Source organism: Chionomys nivalis, chromosome 8 (genome assembly GCF_950005125.1).
Source record: "Chionomys nivalis chromosome 8, mChiNiv1.1, whole genome shotgun sequence".
NCBI lineage: Eukaryota > Metazoa > Chordata > Mammalia > Rodentia > Cricetidae > Chionomys > Chionomys nivalis.
In genome coordinates this window covers 74,714,627-74,733,223 of record NC_080093.1, presented here as the reverse complement: position 1 = coordinate 74,733,223, position 18,597 = coordinate 74,714,627, and the positions used below count along the sequence as shown (strand labels likewise).

Genomic DNA, 18,597 nt, shown 5'->3' with positions numbered 1-18,597 from the left:
CTGGGCCGCCCACTCCCCTCTGAACAGCTGGGACGGTGCACCGCCGCTAGGGGACTGCGCGCTGGGAGCGGGCCATTTCCCAGACCCGCCCCCTCGGCTGCGGGAATGCTAAAGCGTGGCAGGGGCCGGCCGGGGAAGCGGAGGAGGCGGGTCTCCATAGAAACCTCCACCTGTTTCCGGCCAGGCTGAGTGAAATTAGGGGCTGTAGCGGGGGCCAATCTCAGCCAGCTCGCTTCTTCCCGGCGGCCCCTGCGGGCGCGGTGGGTGTTGTACACAATCATCATGGCGGCGGCCGGAGCCCCGGATGGTGAGTGCGGAGGGGAAGGCGGTCGGTCGGCGGCTGAAGAGCTGCCGGCGCTGCGGGGGTCGGGGAACGGGATCTGGCCCTAGGGGGAGGAGGTGGCGCAGCAGCGACGGTGCAGTGGCGCCCGGGCTCATTCTCGTCGCAGGCCCGGCCCGCGGCGAGCGCCCACCCTCTTAACCCCTTTGCAGGCATGGACACGGAGGCTGAGGCTGTGCCCACCGAGGCGCCCGCACGGCCCCTCAACTGCGTGGAGGACGAAGTAGCGGCGGGGGCGGCGGCCGAAGACTCCTGCGACGCGCGAGGCAGCCTGCAGCCGGCCCCGGCCCAGCCCCCTGGGGACCCTGTGGCTCAGGCCTCGGTCAGCAACGGCGAGGACGCAGGCGGCGGTGCGGGCAGGGAGCTGGTGGAGCTGAAGATAATTTGGAACAAGACTAAGCACGACGTGAAGGTCCCGTTGGACAGCACGGGTTCCGAGCTAAAGCAGAAGATTCACTCCATTACAGGTATTCTAGGAGCTGACAACCAACTGCCTCCATCCCCCACCCCCACCTTCTAGTCCGTATTGCTTACGTCGTCCTAGAACTGCTGTGTTTTCCTTGCATGGACTCCCGCTACCCTCGCTGCAGTTTTTCTGAAGTCAGTATTTGCATGTCTTTTATTAATCACAGAGGGAAAACTGGACCCGTGATGATATAGAGCTACCAAATGGTGGAGCAGAGATGCAAACCTTAAACTGAATTATTAGGCTCAGCCTTCTAACTAATGTTGGACTACTAAGGATAGTGAAAATCTCCCGTGGCATTTATTAAATTCACAGCTCCTGGGCACTAACTGTAGAAATTCTGAGTGGGTCTAGATTTATTTTTAGCAGATAGGTAAGTTTCATAAGGGAAGTTCCTGAAACATTAATATTGACTGACAGTCATGGTGGCCCTTCACAATTATATTTGGTCACTCTGTTTGTATTGATTTGCTATTTAAAATTACTTCTTTCTTAAGCTATTCCCATGTAGCCTGTAAATGCCATAGGAAAGTAACTTACTGACTGCTGTGTCCCTGATGCTTGGACATTCTCAGTATCTAAGTGAGAATAAGGCTGAGGAGCAACTTGGAAGGAATGATAACAAAGACATGTTGGACAATTCTAAATACCCTAAGTCTACTAGAAGGACCAAGTCTTAGCAACCAAATATCCTACTGGTCCAAATTCCCCCAAGTTCAAAAAGCTACTAGCTGCTGGGCGGTGGTGGCGCACGCCTTTAATCCCAGCACTTGGGAGGCAGAGGCAGGCGGATCTCTGTGAGTTCGAGACCAGCCTGGTCTACAAGAGCTAGTTCCAGGACAGGCTCCAAAACCACAGAGAAACCCTGTCTTGAAAAACCAAAAAAAAAAAAAAAAAAAAAAAAAAAAGCTGCTAGCTGATGAAGCCAGTGTTCACTTCCTGTTTCGTTACAGAAGCATGATGGTCCATACATTTCCTGCTTATTCCTTTCCCTACCTTCCACTTTTTGTCAAGGTCTCCCACCCGCCATGCAGAAGGTCATGTATAAGGGACTTGTTCCTGAAGATAAAACGTTGAGAGAAATAAAAGTGACCAGTGGAGCCAAGATCATGGTGGTTGGCTCTACTATAAATGATGTTTTAGCAGTAAACACCCCCAAAGATGCTGCCCAGCAGGACGCAAAGGCTGAAGAGAACAAGAAGGAGCCCCTCTGCAGGCAGAAGGTGAGTGCATTGTGGACTTACTTGTTGGTCCTGGGAATTTGGAGGCTGGTTACATTCTCCCTAGAATAAGATGCTTTTTGGACAGGGCCCATGATGGACATTTATGGAGGAGTTGGGTGCAGCAGTGGAGTTGACAGCTACCTGAAATTTGCAACTTTGTCATCTGGCTGGTTAGTGTTCCTTAGTCTTCCTTGCTTTAGGATAAGGCCTTTGTGAAGGGAGACTTCAGTGAGTTAGCAGGTGGAACAGGTGTGGGTTCCTTTTATTCCATGCCAGAGAAGATGGCCAGTGTTAGAATGAAGCCCTTATTCCTTACAGGTGTGTCTTCTCAAGTTCAAAAAGCCCACTTCTGGATAGGTATGGAAGTCAAGAGATTTCAGAGGTTCTCCTAAAACTGACCATTTCAGGAACCCAAACCAAACTGAATAAGAAGATATTGACACTTTTTGTTGTGTGTTTATTGTGACCCTTCATGACATAGCCTGCGATTTATATTATCTCTCTTACTCATTTTTCTGCTTGTTCTTTGAGGCAGGGTTTCACTTCTTAGCCCTGACTGGCCTGAAGCTTGATCTGGATACTAAGTTGGCCTGGACTTTGTACAGTTTTCTTGTCTCTGTCTCCCTGGTGCTGAGTTTGTGGACATGTGCCATCATGCCTGTTTATAGGTGTGTGTTTTGTGTACATGATGCGGAGGACTGGACCTAGAGTCTTGTGCACAATAGTAGGCAAGAACTCTACACTGAGCTACCCCCTAGTCCTTTACCATGTAATTTTAATTTAATATGTGTCCTGACCAGAGTAAAACTGACTTGAACCAACATTAGTTATAGGGCCACACACTACAGACATAGTTTCAACCATGGGAGAAAGATGCTTGGCTTTGTGTTAGACACTCACAATCCATGTTTCCTTCATAATCAAAAATGAGTATTTTTAAAATTTTGGTAGCAAAATTGAACAAGTGTGGGGACAGTTACACTTTTTAAAAAATTTTTTTAATTTTTTTTTCTTTTTCAATATTTATTTATTATGTATACAATGTTCTGTTTGTGTATATGCCTGAAGGCCAGAAGAGGGCACCACACCTCATTACAGATGGTTGTGAGCCACCATGTGGTTGCTGGGAATTGAACTCTGGACCTTTGGAAGAGCAGGCAATGCTCTTAACCACTGAGCCATTTCTCCAGCCCTATTTTTTATTTTTATTTATTTATTTAGTTTTTCCGAGACAGGGTTTCTCTGTAGCTTTGGAGCCTATCCTGGAACTAGCTCTTGTAGACCAGGCTGGCCTTGAACTCACAGAGATCTGCCTGCCTCTGCGTCCCAAGTGCTGGGATTAAAGGCGTGCACCACCACCACCGGCTAAAATTTTTTTTTTTTTTGGATTTTCAAGACAAGATTTCTCTGTAGCTTTTTTGGTTCCTGTGCTGGAACTAGCTCTTCTAGACCAGGCTAGCCTCGAACTCACAGAGATCCGCCTGCTTCTGCCTCCCAAGTGCTGGGATTAAAGGCGTGCGTCACCACTGCCCGGCCTAAAAAAATATTTTTTAAAAGATTTATTTATTAGTGCTCTGTCTACATGTTCCTCTGCTCGCCAGAGGAGGGCATTGGATTCCATTATAGATGGTTGTGAGCCACCCTGTGGTTGCTAGGAATTGAACTCAGGACCTCTGGAAGAGCAACTAGTGTTCTTAATCTCTGAGCAATCTCTCCAGTTCCTCTTAACATTTTTTGATGGAAATACTAATATGCTTGAAAGAAGTATTGTTCGGTTATAAGTTACTACCCCAGATATCATAGAGAATATTATCTAACGTGTTTTAAAACCGTTATCTTTACAAAATCCCCAACACTCTGAAGTTTAGAACACCTTTTTATAGGGTATTTGTTTTCTGTTGTATTTGGTGCTGGGGATTGAACCTGGGACCTTTTCTATACATATAACACATGCTCTACTGCAGAGCATCACCTCTATTTAGGTAAGTGTTGTAAGGTTGAATTATCATCTAGAAGTAAATATTTATATGACCCATTTTCATCCCTAAATATGGGGTCCTAATTTCCTGTAAGCCATTGAGGTCATTGGTATTTTTTGTCTTCCCTTGCCACATTTATAAGAAGATGTGAGTATTTTCTCCTGTCACATCCTTAGTGCATAACCTGCCTTGTAAATACAGGTTTTGGGTTACTAATGGTAGCTTAACAGGCTTAAAACTGTTTACCACCGTTCAAGGACGATTCTCCCACAGGTGCTTATAAGGCATGACTCAAATATACTTTCAGTCTGTGCTGCTTTGCTTTGGGGATGCCACTGGTTACGAGGCATAGCATGACCTACTGAGGCTTCACTCCCTCATGAGGCTTTTGATGAGCGTGTTCCGGAATCTGAGGCTGATGTCAGCAGCAGCCCTTTGCTAGCAATCCCTGCCACGGGGTCCTGCTGTACCAGTGAAGGCTTGAGTTGGCTCATTGCCTATGAGTGCTGCATTTCACTGAGTTTTACCCTTGGCCCATTTATTGGCCTATAGTTCTAGCTTTAGCAAGCAGCTGCTGTACTTGTAAAACCACAGATGTGAAAGAGATGAGACAAAGGCATTTAGGGACTATGAGTTTGGAACGTGAGTTCTGAGATAGAAAGCAGGAGGAGTGGGCTTGGACGCTTCTTCGTGGGAAGGCATGGGGGAGTCGGCATTTCTGTTTTCAAAATGTGATTCCCTGGGTATTCATTGTGACTGGATTGATGGTGGGGCAGAGGAAGACTTCTGCCATAGTCTGGCTCTCCATAATAATGGAGAAATGACCCTGCTTGGCATTTATACCTATACAGGCAGTATGTAGTTTCTTTGGAGTTGAAAAATGCAGATGTTGCTCTCTTTTCCTGTCTGATAACTTAATGATTAGGTTTTTCATGGGTGAGATGGGAGTAAAACATTGAATTAGTAACCTTGAACTCCTACTTAGTCTGTGAAACTTTTATGTCTAATATGGTAGCTATGTGTGGATAGTTAATCTTAAATAAAAATGAGAAGTTACTTCTTCATGTTGCTAGTCACATATAAAGTGCTTATAAGTCAGCGACCAGTGGCTAGCTAGCACAAGTAAAGGAACATTTCATTATCAACATAAACTCCCTTGAACACATTTGCTCTGCAGTGTTAAGGGATCTGTTATCCAACAAACATTTAGGCTGCTTCATTCTCTTTATTCAAGAGATAGAAACCTGGCTCAAATGTAGTAGAGTGTCTTATGTCTTATTTTTCTCTTTGTTCTGACTTATATTGTAGCAACACAGGAAAGTGTTGGACAAAGGAAAACCTGAAGATGTGATGCCATCTGTTAAGGGTGCCCAGGTAAGCTCACCTGATTTTTGAACCCTTGAAGAATTGGGTTCCACAGTCTAAGATTCCTATAATCATGGCCTCAAGTTCTGTCTCATCTCCCTCTCTCTGTCCTACTGCCCCTCCCTTTCTCACTGTGCTCTCGTGCCTCCAGGAGCGCCTGCCAACGGTACCCTTGTCTGGCATGTATAATAAGTCTGGAGGGAAAGTGAGACTCACCTTTAAGCTAGAGCAAGACCAGCTGTGGATCGGCACTAAAGGTACTCTAGTTCTCAGCCTCTTTGGCATCCCTGCATCCTGCCTGCTTCTAGCACCCAACAGCAGTGGCTCCTGACTGTGATTCTGCCTTTCATTTGGAGCCCCTCTCCTCATCATACTTTGTGTCTTCATAGCTTTTGATTGTGTCTTTACATGCTTGCCTCTTGGTTGGCCCCATTCCCCTCTTTCTTTTTAGTCTGATCTCAGAGACCATCCTTCACATTTGGCCCTTAAGTTAATATATAAACCAAGAGATCCCGAGTATATGACCTAAATCTGGTCCTTAAGCAAGGATTTTATGGATATATACGTAGTTTGTACAAATCAGATTTCTCTGAAACTAATGGGGAGAAGATCTGGCCACTGGAGCCTGCACTCTTTATGAGGCATTGAGTAGCTGTGACTAAGCAGTGGTATTCACCACAATCCCCATGGCCCCATCTAATTTTAGTTAGCTTTGCTCGTGGTGCCTATGTGGCCCCTCCCTATTGGTCAGTTGATTCTAGAAGTGAAATTTCCCTAATTGCCACCTAGAATTTCTCCCTTTGCTTGCTGATTGCCCTTTATATACATCCTCATCCCATGTCAGTGACACTCTGCCTGCCCATAGTATCTGGTTCAGCCTTGCGTTTCCAGGAAGTATTTCTGACCATTTCTACTCAACCTTTCCTTGATGCTTCCCGAATTTTATTTTATCTTTTTTTATGTAGTACTTTTTATATAATTCAGGCTATCCTGGAACTTGCTCTGTAGACCAGGTTAGCCTCAAACTTACATCTGCCTGCCTCTGCCTCTGAGTATTGGGATTAAATGCATATACCATCACTCCCAGCTAGTTGCCAAATCTTATCGGTAACACTCCAGAATTGCCCTGCATCCCTTTAGCTACTGCTAAAGGCTACTAGCCTTTTTTGAAAAGTTGCATTAGGAGCAAGTTTCTGTCTACCTGACCCCTTCTGTCAACTTTGGTCCTCATTGCTGTATTGCTTTTTGTCTGTTTCCTAGACCTGTAAACCATTAGTTCTTCCAGACCTGCTTCAGATGTTTCACCATACCCTGTTCTAAGTCCTCGGCCCACTCTGTCAGCCTTGTGTACTTGAGGCACATGCTTGAATTCCCCAGCTCATATTTTGCAGAGTTCTTGTCTTTGCTGGGCCCTATCCTGGAATGTCTTCTCCTCAGTCCTTGGGATTAATAGTCTTCCAAGCTCCCCCACCCCCAAGATGCCCTTTCCTAATGAAGCCTTCCTTACATCTCCCTAGCCTCCACTGAACTTTTGTTCCTTTGAGTTGCTTCTGCTCCTCGGGCATTCTGTTTATGTCCCTAGAGCACTCACTGCTCTCTGACTGTCTGTCCCCATTAGGTTCCTGGAGGGACCTGAACGTGCCTAATTCACCTGTTTGTGGCCAGCACTATAGGTGTTCAGTGTTTGAGGTACATGCCAAAGAGGAGAATAGTGGTCCCATCATCAGAGACTTGTTTCCAAGGGCAGGTTGCAGAAAATGGAATCAAGTTTCACAAAAATAAAACTTGGGCAGGATGATAGGGGTGTGGTTTTTATTATCTGAACCATGAATCTAGAACACAGATCACTGTTTCAACCCTAGGGAGTCTTAAAAATGACTGGAGTGTTGAAAGTGAGTTTTCTCATTTTCTGATAGCTAGCTATATTGTTTATTTTATAGCCAACTCTTAACTGCGTGGTCAGACCAAATTCTCTAAGTTTTAAAAGGTTTCTCTAGTTTTCCCATGGCTTTTGAAGGCTTTGCTCGAACACGCTGTTCAAGAGAGCCTGTCATACCATCTTCTTTGCCAGTGAGTAGAAGCCCTGCTTGGGTTTTTCTTGGTGATCTTGCCTCATCTTCCATTACTGAGTTTCTTGCTGATGCATATGGCTCTCCTCTGTAGCTGGGTGTCTCTGCTTGCTGGCAGCCCACATTGAGAGCAGTTGCACAGGCTGGTCTTGGAAGGTCATCATGTATGTCCAGGAGGGTAGGTGCACGCACGTGGTTAGGGATAGTTTCCCCATGAAGTTGTGTATGTTGTTTGATGTTTTTGAGGAAACTATAGCTTAACCTGGCCTCAGACTTTTGGTGATTCTCCCACTCCAGCTTCAAGAGTACTAGATTTAGGTTCAGAGATTTTATTTAAGCTTCTGGAAGCAGCTGGCCTCCTGCTTTAGTGTGAGGGCAGAGCTCTAGCAATGTCCTGATGCACTGAGATTTGAGCTGTTTGAGAACTTCTTCCCATTGCTGTATTGAAGGAACATGGCCATGAACTCCTTGTACCTTTCATGGTTGATAACCTGAGCTGTTCATTCTGAGCTAAACTTTTCCTTATCAATGGGCTACCTCCTTAGTAGCCCAGAGGGTGGGTAAGTGTTCTTCTTAGGCCCCCAGGAGTTTTGTCACCTAGCATCAAAGGGACTTGGAGAAGCACAGCTTGCTCTGGGAATTGGCTAAAAGCCATTGGCTTGTTTTTACTTCAGCAAGAAGGTGCTGTAAAGTGAATGTCCCAGCAGTTAACTGGCCTCTCTATGAGTACTTTGCTGAGTAAGGGACTCTCAAGACTGCCACACACAACAAACTGTTGCCTGTGTAGGAAGAAGCAGGGTGAGACCATGGAGTTGCACAGAACAGCATGCTAGGCTTGTAGTCAGCTGCCGCTCCGCCATACTTGTAGGACAGTCAAAGGTTAGTTGATTTCCATTATCAGCTGTGTGGTGTTTGCATTGTCCAGCCTTTGGAATTTGAGAAAAGGTCAGAAAAGGTGGAAAGTATTTGAATAGTCTCAGTCTTAAGTATGCCGCTGTTCTTGCCTGTGTGTGACTGCTGTTTTAGAGCCATGAAGTAGACATTCAGGCCCCATCTCCCCATTCCCAGTTTTCAGAAGTCAAGGCTTATGGAAGTACAACACTTGATGTAACTGGTAAAACCAGAGCCCAGGGCTCTTAAATTTCTAGTTCCATTTGGTGACCTAGTTGTTTATTTATCTGTCTTTAAGATCTTTCTTTCTGTAAAAGCTCTAAGGAGTCTTTTCCACCTTGATTTAACAGTGTTATGACAATGCCTGCCTGTACCTCAGGTATCTGGTGCTTCCTGGGTTATTCTTGTGGCAAAGATCCCCTGCCTCATCATCATTACACTTGTCTGCTACAGGTGCCTCATCTCAATGAAGGCCTGTTTCATGGCTGCCTCCTCTTTCCTGCCATCCTTAAACTTGTAAAATGGTCTCTGCCCCAGTGATCATTGGTGTCTTCCAGTGTTGATCAGGTGAGGGCATAAATGTTTTTGAGAGACCACCACAGTTATGTTTATAAAGGGTTTGTAAGTTTTGGCACAGGCAATAAATAGTCTTGGAAACTTGGCATATAGTCTTCCCTCCTGTTGCTTCTTTGTTGTGGGCTTCTTGAATTTGCCTTTTTTAGGTGTTCAAAACCTTAGCTAATTCAGTTTTGGGTTATAAAAGCAAAATGGTGTTTTGAGGTGTTTTTTAATCATCAGACTTGAAAACTACTAATAAGATGGGTAAATGTGCCCTGACACTTTTACTCTACCGCCACTGAACCCTGTTTTCCATTTGATGCTCCAGATTTCCTAGCTCCCTTCCAGGCTGTAGGTGCATTGGTCAGAAGATGCTGTCCCTCATCCCTAGAGGGCGTGGTACCTGCCACCTAAGTTACTATATATCCAACCAGCCCTAGTGTGGGAGGAATTGCTGTGGTCAAGGTGGAGTTGGGACAGGTAGACCTTTGAGTAACTGCTGTCCTTCTTTAAACCTAGAGCGGACTGAGAAACTGCCCATGGGCTCCATTAAAAATGTGGTTAGTGAACCTATCGAAGGACACGAAGACTACCACATGATGGTGAGTAGCCTCAGCTTGCCTGGCCGTCTGCTCCTGCTTCCTCTTGAAGGGAGTGGATTTCTAACAGGGCATTGCCAACTGAAAAGTAAGCAGTCTTCAGAAGACTGTGGAGATCCTTATGTTTTCTTCTCTACTTAGAGTTGAGTTCCCAGTTATGGGTTTTTTGTTTGTTTGTTTGCTTGCTTTTTTGTTTTTCTTTTATACTCTCCCAGTAGTCCAAAGGAGGGTTTGTTTTCTCCTCTCCTTTTTAGAAATCTCTTCTGTCTCCCTCTTATTTGTTATACTTTGTTTTTAGGCCAGGAAAATGAATTGGAATGGCTTTTGGACTTTCATTTTAAGTTTTGTCTTGCTTATAAAAGAGAACATCACCTTAGCCATGGGGCTGTGAAGATACCAAGAAGTCTCTCTCCTGTAGTGGTCTGCCATGCTCAGCATGTGCCCACATGGCCGGGAGCCCTTTGGGATATGGGGCCCAGGGCACGCTTGCTCTGCATGGAGCTCATCAGTTTGTGCAGAACAAAGCAGGCAGTTTAGTGAGCTGATAAAATGGGCACTCTACAAGTGAAGTTTACCTGCCTAGACTCCAAAGTTGCTACAAGAGGCACCTAACCTGGGCTTGCAACAGTTTGAGGGTGGGTTTGCCTGCTGTTCTTCTCCAGGGGGCAGTTTTTTGTTTTGTTTTGTTTTTTTCCAGTATCTAGCCTATCGTGATGCTGCCATATTGCCCCCCACCTCCATGAGCAGCTAGGTGTTTAAACTATAGGTAGGAGTACCAAGTCCAGGTCACAGAGATACGTTGGACAATCTACTTGTTCTAGGACAGTCAGTGAACGGGACTTAGAATACAATGGGCTGCATAGCTGGTGTGTCCTTTCCTGCCTGCTCAGGGTCAGCTGGATGGTGTCGAAGTCAAGGCCATGGAACTGTAGTTGCTGGACACAGGCTCTTTGGAATTTCTTGGCGGTGATGAGAACATACTGGGGTTTCCTTTGGGGCCATCAGGCAGCCTCTACTGCCTGTAATATTCTCTGTAATATATAAAACAAGATAGCAGACAAATTGGTTTTGCCTGCTCAATTATTTTTCTACTTTAACAGTTGATAATGATAATTTTAGCCTGACCCTTTCGCTCTCTTTTGAAACATTTGTTTGAACAGTCTGACACTGTGGGCCTTGCAAATTCTGTTTTCCAGGTAGCCTGGTGATGGGGAAGCCGATAGGGTGAATGAACCACATTAGACATTTCCTAAGGAATTTGTTTCCATGAATAATTATTTAGAATTTAGTTACAATGTTCTGAAGTCATTTTAGGCAAAAAGTGGATTCAGCAGTCCCCTCAGTCTTTTTATTTATTTATTTATGCCATTAAATAGCACTTTACCCTTGTCCTCATGAAAGATTTGCTTTCCTCTTCTTCTAGATGCCATTTGTCTACTAGAGTAGTATGTCACAGTTCACAGTGCTCTTTCATTTTTAGGGTTATGTTTCAAAGATACAGAAAAGGATACATCTTACAGTTTATACCATAACCCGTATATCCATCACCAAAATACGATAGTTGTAAACATTTTGTAACTTGTTTTAAATCTTTTAAATAAAAATTTTTTACCAACAGTGATGTTGTCCCCATTGTCTTCCCCTCCCCTCCCCATTATTGTAAGCTATCATGTATGTTCTTCATCTGTCATTGCTTTTGTTTATACATATGTCCATGAACAAAATGGTGTACTGTGTTGTGGTTTTTCAGTTTTCATAAATAGCATCATGGTATCTACCCTTCTGCAACTTGATGTTGGCATTGTGATCTGTCATAACTCTAGATCGAAAGGATCTATTCATATCTTAATAAAAGACTCCAGTGTTTGTATGACTAGGCCACACCACTGTGAATTATGGGTACCCTTCCATACTTACTGGTGGGTGTGTACATTACTGTCAGGATTTTAACATTTCACACAGTGCACTTTAGACATTCATACCTGTTTCCTGTGTGTGAGTGACATGTTTTCTAGGGCAGCAGTCCTCAAACTATGGCCTCTGGACCAGTAATGTTGAAATTACCTGGGAGCTTGCTAAAAGTTTTTTGGGCTTTGCCTCAGGTCTCCCAAACCAAAATCCAGGGGCTGGAGCCTGCAGTCTATTTTTGAAAGTCTTTCAGATAGTTCTGATGTGTGCTGAGGTTTGCAAACTACTGCCTTAGAGTTGGCTATGCTGAACTGAACTTTCTCCTCCCCACTTGCCCTTTCACCCTTCCCTTTTTTTAAGTATAGGAGAAACATGTACACAATTTGCTTTTGTTTTTCTTCCCTTTTTAATCAGTTTGCGCCCCTCCCTCCTGCGTCTGTTGTTCTGCCTGCTTGGTCACCCTCCTCTGAAGCATCGCTTGGTTTTTCCTTTTCCCTTGCAGGCGTTTCAGTTGGGCCCCACGGAAGCCTCTTACTACTGGGTGTACTGGGTTCCAACTCAATATGTGGATGCAATCAAAGACACTGTGCTGGGCAAGTGGCAGTATTTTTGAAAGCACTTTCACCTCTGGCCCAGGAGACTGACCCAAAGTGAAGGACATTGCCGGGAGAGGTCTGCAGCATCCCTGGATTGCAGAGTTCTGGGACTTTGTTCACACACAAAAAAATCTCTATTCAATCTGAGGTGATGTGGTGACTGAAGCCAGAGGTGATGTACTTTCACCATTAGCTTAATTTGAACTTAAAATCACCGGTTCCCTTTCTTGCAGTCGGCTTACCATTTTTAAAGTCAGTATGGTGGAAATTAATAAATCCAAGTTTCGAACATGTGTGGAATACTCTTAAGTGTGTTTGAGAGTAGATCTGCCAGGATGCTGAGAGGGGATAATCCAAAGCTTTGTGGTTGTTTTCTTTCTTTCTTTTTTTTTTTTTTTTTTGTTTTGTTTTGTTTTGTTTTGTCTTGTTTTTAGCAGTGATTTCAGCTGAAGTCTTCAGATGTCTTTGGTTGCAGACATTTGGATTGGACTGCATTGGATGAGTTGGGTTTTTTTTTTCTTTAGTATTAAAATTGTATGCAAAATGGGGGTGGTTAGTAAGCCATATTTTTTTGTGTGTGTGTGCTCATTGATTCAGAGATTTTCTTTTTTAATGTTTCGCACTTCCTATGATTTTGTTTTAAACCCAAAGATGCCAGTTTCTCTTTTGGTACCTCATTTTCACCTCCTTGCCAGGCTCTCTCCCATGTGCTGCTGCTGCTTGGGAATACACATGGGAATAACAACTGGTGGTCTCGGTGTAGGGGCTCCCACCTTCCTGGGGTATTCGTTGAGCAGCAGAGTATCTCTCACTTGAGTCCTGTGTACACGTCTTACCCTTTGGACCCCTGTTCCGGGGAGTTCCACTGCTGGTTTGGTTGTTGACAGCCTTTCTTGAGCTTGGCTTTGAAACTCTGCCTATCGCCACAACCTGGGACTTGCTGCTCCAAGGCCCCCAGCTCTGAGGAGCCAGCTCACCATATGGCCTCAGATCACACACTTCCTTTCTTGGGAAGCTTCCTAGAACTCCTTAAGCAGTCCAGTGGTTGTTTGAATTATGCTTCTCCATTTGGTCCTCTGCTCGTGCGTTCAGTTCAAGTGTCCTTTATCCCAGGTTCAGAGATGCTGCCTTTCTCACGGAAGACCTCTGACCCAGTGGGTCGGCCAGTGGTATTCCAACAACAGAGATGGGATAAATTGCTTTTAGGACCAGCTTGCTCTCCTGGTTTTAGCCCTGATGTTCTTTGTACATGTGAACTGCTGTCTTCTCCGTAAGCCTTGACCGACTGAAATGAGGGACAGTCTCTTGGTGGATGATTCCCTTTGTGCCGTTTGCTGTTTTTTCTGCTGCCGTCTTTGCAATTCTCCTCTCGCTGGTTGCAGGCTCTCGTAGTAAGGTTTGGTGAGAAACCTTTCCAGCTTCACATTTTGGAATCTAAGCTGTTACCCGCCTTCATCCTGTGAAATGTATTCGCATGTATTCGCCTAAGATGACTATTCCTTGTGAGCCAGTTAATGACGATATTTATGCCCTTCCCTTCTAAGCTGTAGTTTGGGAATCCAGCCCACATAGACAGACTCTTGCTTTTTGTGGTGTATTCAGTGCCAAGTTATGCATCTGGACAGGAAAACCTACTCTGCTTTTTGGGCGTGTAAGTAACGTATGCAAAATTCAGCGTCCAAGAAACTGTCTGTGTTTCAGCATCTCAGTGGTAATTGTGGATTTTCTGTTCTTGTTGGCCTGCAGTCCCTGGAGAAAGTACATTTTGCTCCTTGTCCCAGCCTCCTCCTGCACTTGGCAGGTCTATCAAGGAAGTGACCAAGTGGCAGGTATAACATCTTCTTGGCTTGAATACTGTCATTTGTATGCCAATGTCCCTGTCCTTGAGACTTGTTTGACAATGCCACACACCCAGTTTTGGTCTCTCTGAGCTGACCTGTGTGTCCCCACCTTAGCTCTGACGCCCCTTCTGCCAGCCCCCCATTTTCTGTGAGGGTACCAGTGCTCTCTGCCTTCTCTCCTCCTAGTACACGTGCCCTGCTGTTGTCCCCCTGCTGCCCAAGAGCCAAACTGCTTCTCACGCAGGCTGGTGCCATTTCAAGAGGACCAAAGCCTCTGTGAGCCTTTTTATTTTTAGTACAATGGTGCTTTTTCCTTACTTGGAGATATTCTCTATAAATAATGTAAATGACACCTTTTCGTATGGAGCTGTTTTGAGTATTGCTTTCCAGAGCTTGAGCTGTGGCTCCTGATCCTGTCAGCACAGAAGGCTGCGCCAGAAGCTCTCAGAAGGGCAGGGGCAGGCAGTGCCAGAAGCCCTGGGAATAAGTGTTCAGATCTGTCTGGGTCACAGCAGTATTTGCTATTTTGTCACTCAGTCCCTTGAGCAGTCTTTATATATTTCTACCATGTGGAGTATACTGACGAAATCTGTGTGAGCAAATTGAAATTCTCTTCCCGCTAGGTAGCATCACAGTGTTTTTTCCTCAGGATTATTTCTGCACAATTCCTTCACTATCAGTTAAGAGGGCATGCAGGGAGCTCTTCAAAAGGCTTCTGGTGGCATTACATGAAGCTAGCTGGAGGAGTCCTACTCATGACGAGGCATCCCCTGGGCTTATCATGTAGCCACACAAAGGGATGCTCTCCCATCTATAGGTGGTACTGGTAGCCCTTCTGCAGGATTGTCCTCATAGACATCATGCCTTCCTTTTCCTCCCTGAGGCTACTGGGCAGAAAAAAAAATGTGACTACATAACCACTGCTGAGCCTGGGCCTCTCAGCTCAGAGCACTCAGACTCAAGATTTGCAGGACCTTTGTGAGATACTTAATCTATGGTGGGCCTTGCAGATAGCTTTGGCTCTTAGGTTAGGTTTGACTGAGCAAGGATGCACTTTCAAATCTTGTGGATATAGTAGGGCCCTGGTAAGGCCTAAGTAGCTCCTTATTGCTGCTTTCTCTTCTGAGGGCCAAAGAGATTAACTTTGCTCCATTGCTACGTCTCAGAAAAGTTGCCATGCCTCACCCAGAAGGGAATTCTTCCTCTTTAATGTGCCTGGAGGAGCATTGTGAGCTCTTGCAGTTGGCCAGCCCTTTTCTTTGCCAGGAGCCAAGAAGGGAAGGGATGGATAAATAAATTCCAGTGTCAGGCTTTCTTTCCACACATCTACTGAGGGAGCCAACTTTCTCTTGCTCCTTGCTACTGTTCAACCCTGTTCTCTTGGAAAAGGACGGCCCCTTTGTCTTCAGATCAGGCCCATTTCCTTCTTCATAGGCCTAGAAACCTTTTTGAAATCACAGTGGCCAGGAGCCCTCTGGTTTGCTGGTGGGTTTACCTGCCAGGCTGGGTGGTTCTGCTTTCTTGGTGGCTGAGAACCTTCTTTACCTTTCCTACAGAGTTCTGCAGAGGTATCTGACAATATGTAAGTACTATGTTTCCTTGTGGTGTACATTCTGTTCTTGTTTGTTTTTAAATCAAAAATGCCTGTTTGGGAGGAGATGAACGTATTTAGTCTATTAGATTTGCGCTGCTGGATTTTTTTTTAATGTGTAATCTTGACTAGCTGTCTTATTGTTTATCCTGTAAGATTAGTCTATCAATTAAAGTTTGATAATTAATTGCGTCTCTTTCCTTCCAATTCTTCATGCGCCTAATCTGTTCTTGGGACTAGCAACATTTAGAACAGGGCCCAGAGCTGTCCTCTGTCAGCTGTGGTCTGACTTGTATGATTCTCAGTAATATATACAAGTTTATTTTCTGAAACAGCTGGCAAAGAGATGTGATTGAGTCTGAAAATATCAGACTAATGAGCTTGCTAATCAGCTATTCTTTTGCTAGGGCAGCCCTCCGCCATGCATGCCTCCAGTTAGGGGAAGCTGCCTCTCTGGCTTTTTTTGTTTTGTTTTGTTTTGTTTTTTTTAAGACAGATTTCTCTGTGTAAATTTGGAACCTGTCCTGGAACTCGCTCTATAGACCAGGCTGGCCTCGAACAAACAGAGATCTGCCTGCCTTTGCCTCCCAAGTGCTGGGATTAAAGTCATGTGCCATCACTACCAGCCTGCAAAGACAGGTTTTTTTGGTTTTTTGTTTTTTTAAAAAAAAAAAAAAAAACAGTGGAAACAGAGAGGAGCCACATGCTATACAGAGAGGAGAAGGAAGAAAACTATTTCCAGAAATAGGATAAGACCAGAATTCTTGGCATTAAGGATGACAGTTTGTCAGGATGTGGCATAGTCCACTCGGTCACTCCCGTGTTAGACATTTTCCCCTTCCCTCCATTGGGCAAGTATTCCTGACGGTTCTGGTCTCCCATTTTTCTAATACCTCCTACTTCTGAAGCAACACTGAAAAGTAATTTCCTTTTCTTTCTTTCTTTCTTTCTTTCTTTCTTTCTTTCTTTCTTTCTTTCTTTCTTTCTTTCTTTCTTTCTTTCAAGATAGGGTCTTGCTAGGTGGTATAGGCTGGCCTGAAACTTTCTCCCACCTTACCCTCCTAAAGGATTATAGGCATATGCTGTAATGTCCAGCTTCACGGTCTTAGATTTCTATTAAAAGTTTTATTACAGTTTTGTGTGTGCACACATATCACATGTGGAGATTAGAGGACAGCTTTTGGAAGTCGGTTCTTCCCTCCTGCCATGTAGTTTCCAGGATGGAAAGGTTTGGCAACAGGGTAAGTCACGGAGCCATCTTGCCAGCCCATCTATAGATTCTTCAAGATCTGGCTAACAGCTGTTTCCACAGTAGAGACCCTACAGACAGTCCTCAGAGCTAGAGACAGGTCTCTTCCCACTTTTACTTCCTGCTGTGAGACCTCTGCCACACAACTGCCAAGGCTGCTTTTCTTTCACCTCACTACCCTAGCCATGTCTATTTGACATAGTTGACCAAGGCCATTTTTATTTTCAACCTGTTTTGCTTTTTCTCCAACTTTCTTGTTCACCCAATCTTTCCACTAATTTTCAGACTTCTCATTTTTTTTTTTTTTTTTTTTTTTTTGGTTTTTCGAGACAGGGTTTCTCTGTAGCTTTGGTGCCTGTCCTGGAACTAGCTTTTGTAGACCAGGCTGGCTTTGAACTCCCAGAGATCCGCCTGCCTCTGCCTCCCGAGTGCTGGGATTAAAAAGGCGTGCGCCACCACCGCCCGGCTCAAACTTGTCATTTTTATGCCTTCTGCCCTTATCTAAATTATTTATTTTTCTGACCTTAAAACTTTTTTTAATTGCATGTATGTGGGCTCATGTGAGGAGGTCAAAGGGCAAGTTAGTGGACTTGGTTTTTCCACATTGACTGGATTCTAGGAAGCCAACTCAGGTTATCAGGTGTATGCGGGAAAAGTCTTCACCTGCTGAGCCATCTTTCAGCCCCTCTTTTTATTTGGAAAGTTTTCAAATTTACAGAAAGTTGAAATATCCTAATCTGTTCAGCATCCTCATACCTTTTACTTGGTTTACCATTAGCTATGTTATTGTCCACATGTGCTTTCTAATCAGACCACATTATTGTGCTGATGAGAGACATGCAAATCGAGACACTTGCTTGTGTTTACATAAACATATCTCCTAGGAATAAGTATGAATGCTACTATCTCATCTAAAATATATCAATAATATCTAATTTGTAGAATTTTTTCCTCTTAATACTCATGTACTTTTTTTTCTTTTCCTTTTTTCTAAAACAGGGACTCACTCGAGCTCTGGCTGGCCTAGAACTAGTTATGTGGATCAGGCTGGCCTCAAACTCACTATGAAGCTGAGGGTAGCCTTATTCCTTCATTCTATTTCTACTTCTGTCTCCCAAGCGCTGAGACTATAGGTGTGTGCCACCATGCGCTGTCCTGCTTGGTTACGAGTCTTGTTCTACTTCATGTTACAGGTTTCCATGGCTAGGGATCCTCTGGTCTGGGTGTGTTTAGCAGGGATTCTCCCTCTACCCCTCAGGCCAGGTCCGTCTGCATAGCGATCACTGTGGCTGTGCTGTCACATCCACGTCTGAGACTTAGACTCCACTAGTCAACTACTGAGGGCTGATGAAGCGTTTGCTTATATTGTTTTCTATTCGTAGCTAAAACTCTGGAGTCAGGTATTGGGGTGAAAACCTGATAGATGCAAAGAGTTATGTGGTAAAAATCAGCTAACTCTGCCCCTCCACGATTTCCCGGATCCAAAAAGGCCACAGCTTTTTCTGTTTCACTCCAAAATCTATGGCTACGACTTGGTGTTTCTCTCTGTATGTATCCTGGGTCTTCCAAAACCTCTATGGGTAATTCTTGTCAGCTAGTTGCTAACTCTGCCCCCTGATTCATGGTTAAATTTTACTGGAAGAGTGTCAGTGTGAACAGATATCCCAAAACAAACAGACTGATAGAAGTTTTTGCTTTTTTTTTGTTTTGGAGACAGGGTTTCTCTGTCTAACAGTCCTGGCTGTCCTGGAACTTGCTCTGTAGACCAGGCTGGCCTTGAGTGCTGGGATTAAAGGCACACGCTGCCACCACCACCTGGACTGCTATAGTTCTTGATAACAAACTCTGTTCACGTAAGTTAGGCAAACAACTTGGGCTCTTTTACTGAAAATGGAAACCCAGAGTGTTAGACCCAGCCCAAT

General features: G+C 44.6%; 1 protein-coding gene across 1 annotated transcript; it reads left to right on the top strand.

Annotated features, from left to right (window-relative positions):
* The first annotated feature begins 14 nt into the window (after positions 1-14).
* Ubfd1 (ubiquitin family domain containing 1) lies at positions 15-15,607 on the top strand. Its single transcript, XM_057778897.1, has 7 exons — positions 15-307; positions 493-807; positions 1,821-2,029; positions 5,317-5,382; positions 5,525-5,630; positions 9,411-9,493; positions 11,901-15,607. Exons 1-7 carry the CDS (start codon positions 283-285, stop codon positions 12,009-12,011), a joined length of 915 nt encoding a protein of 304 aa, XP_057634880.1. The 5' UTR covers positions 15-282; the 3' UTR covers positions 12,012-15,607.
* Positions 15,608-18,597: the final 2,990 nt, after the last annotated feature.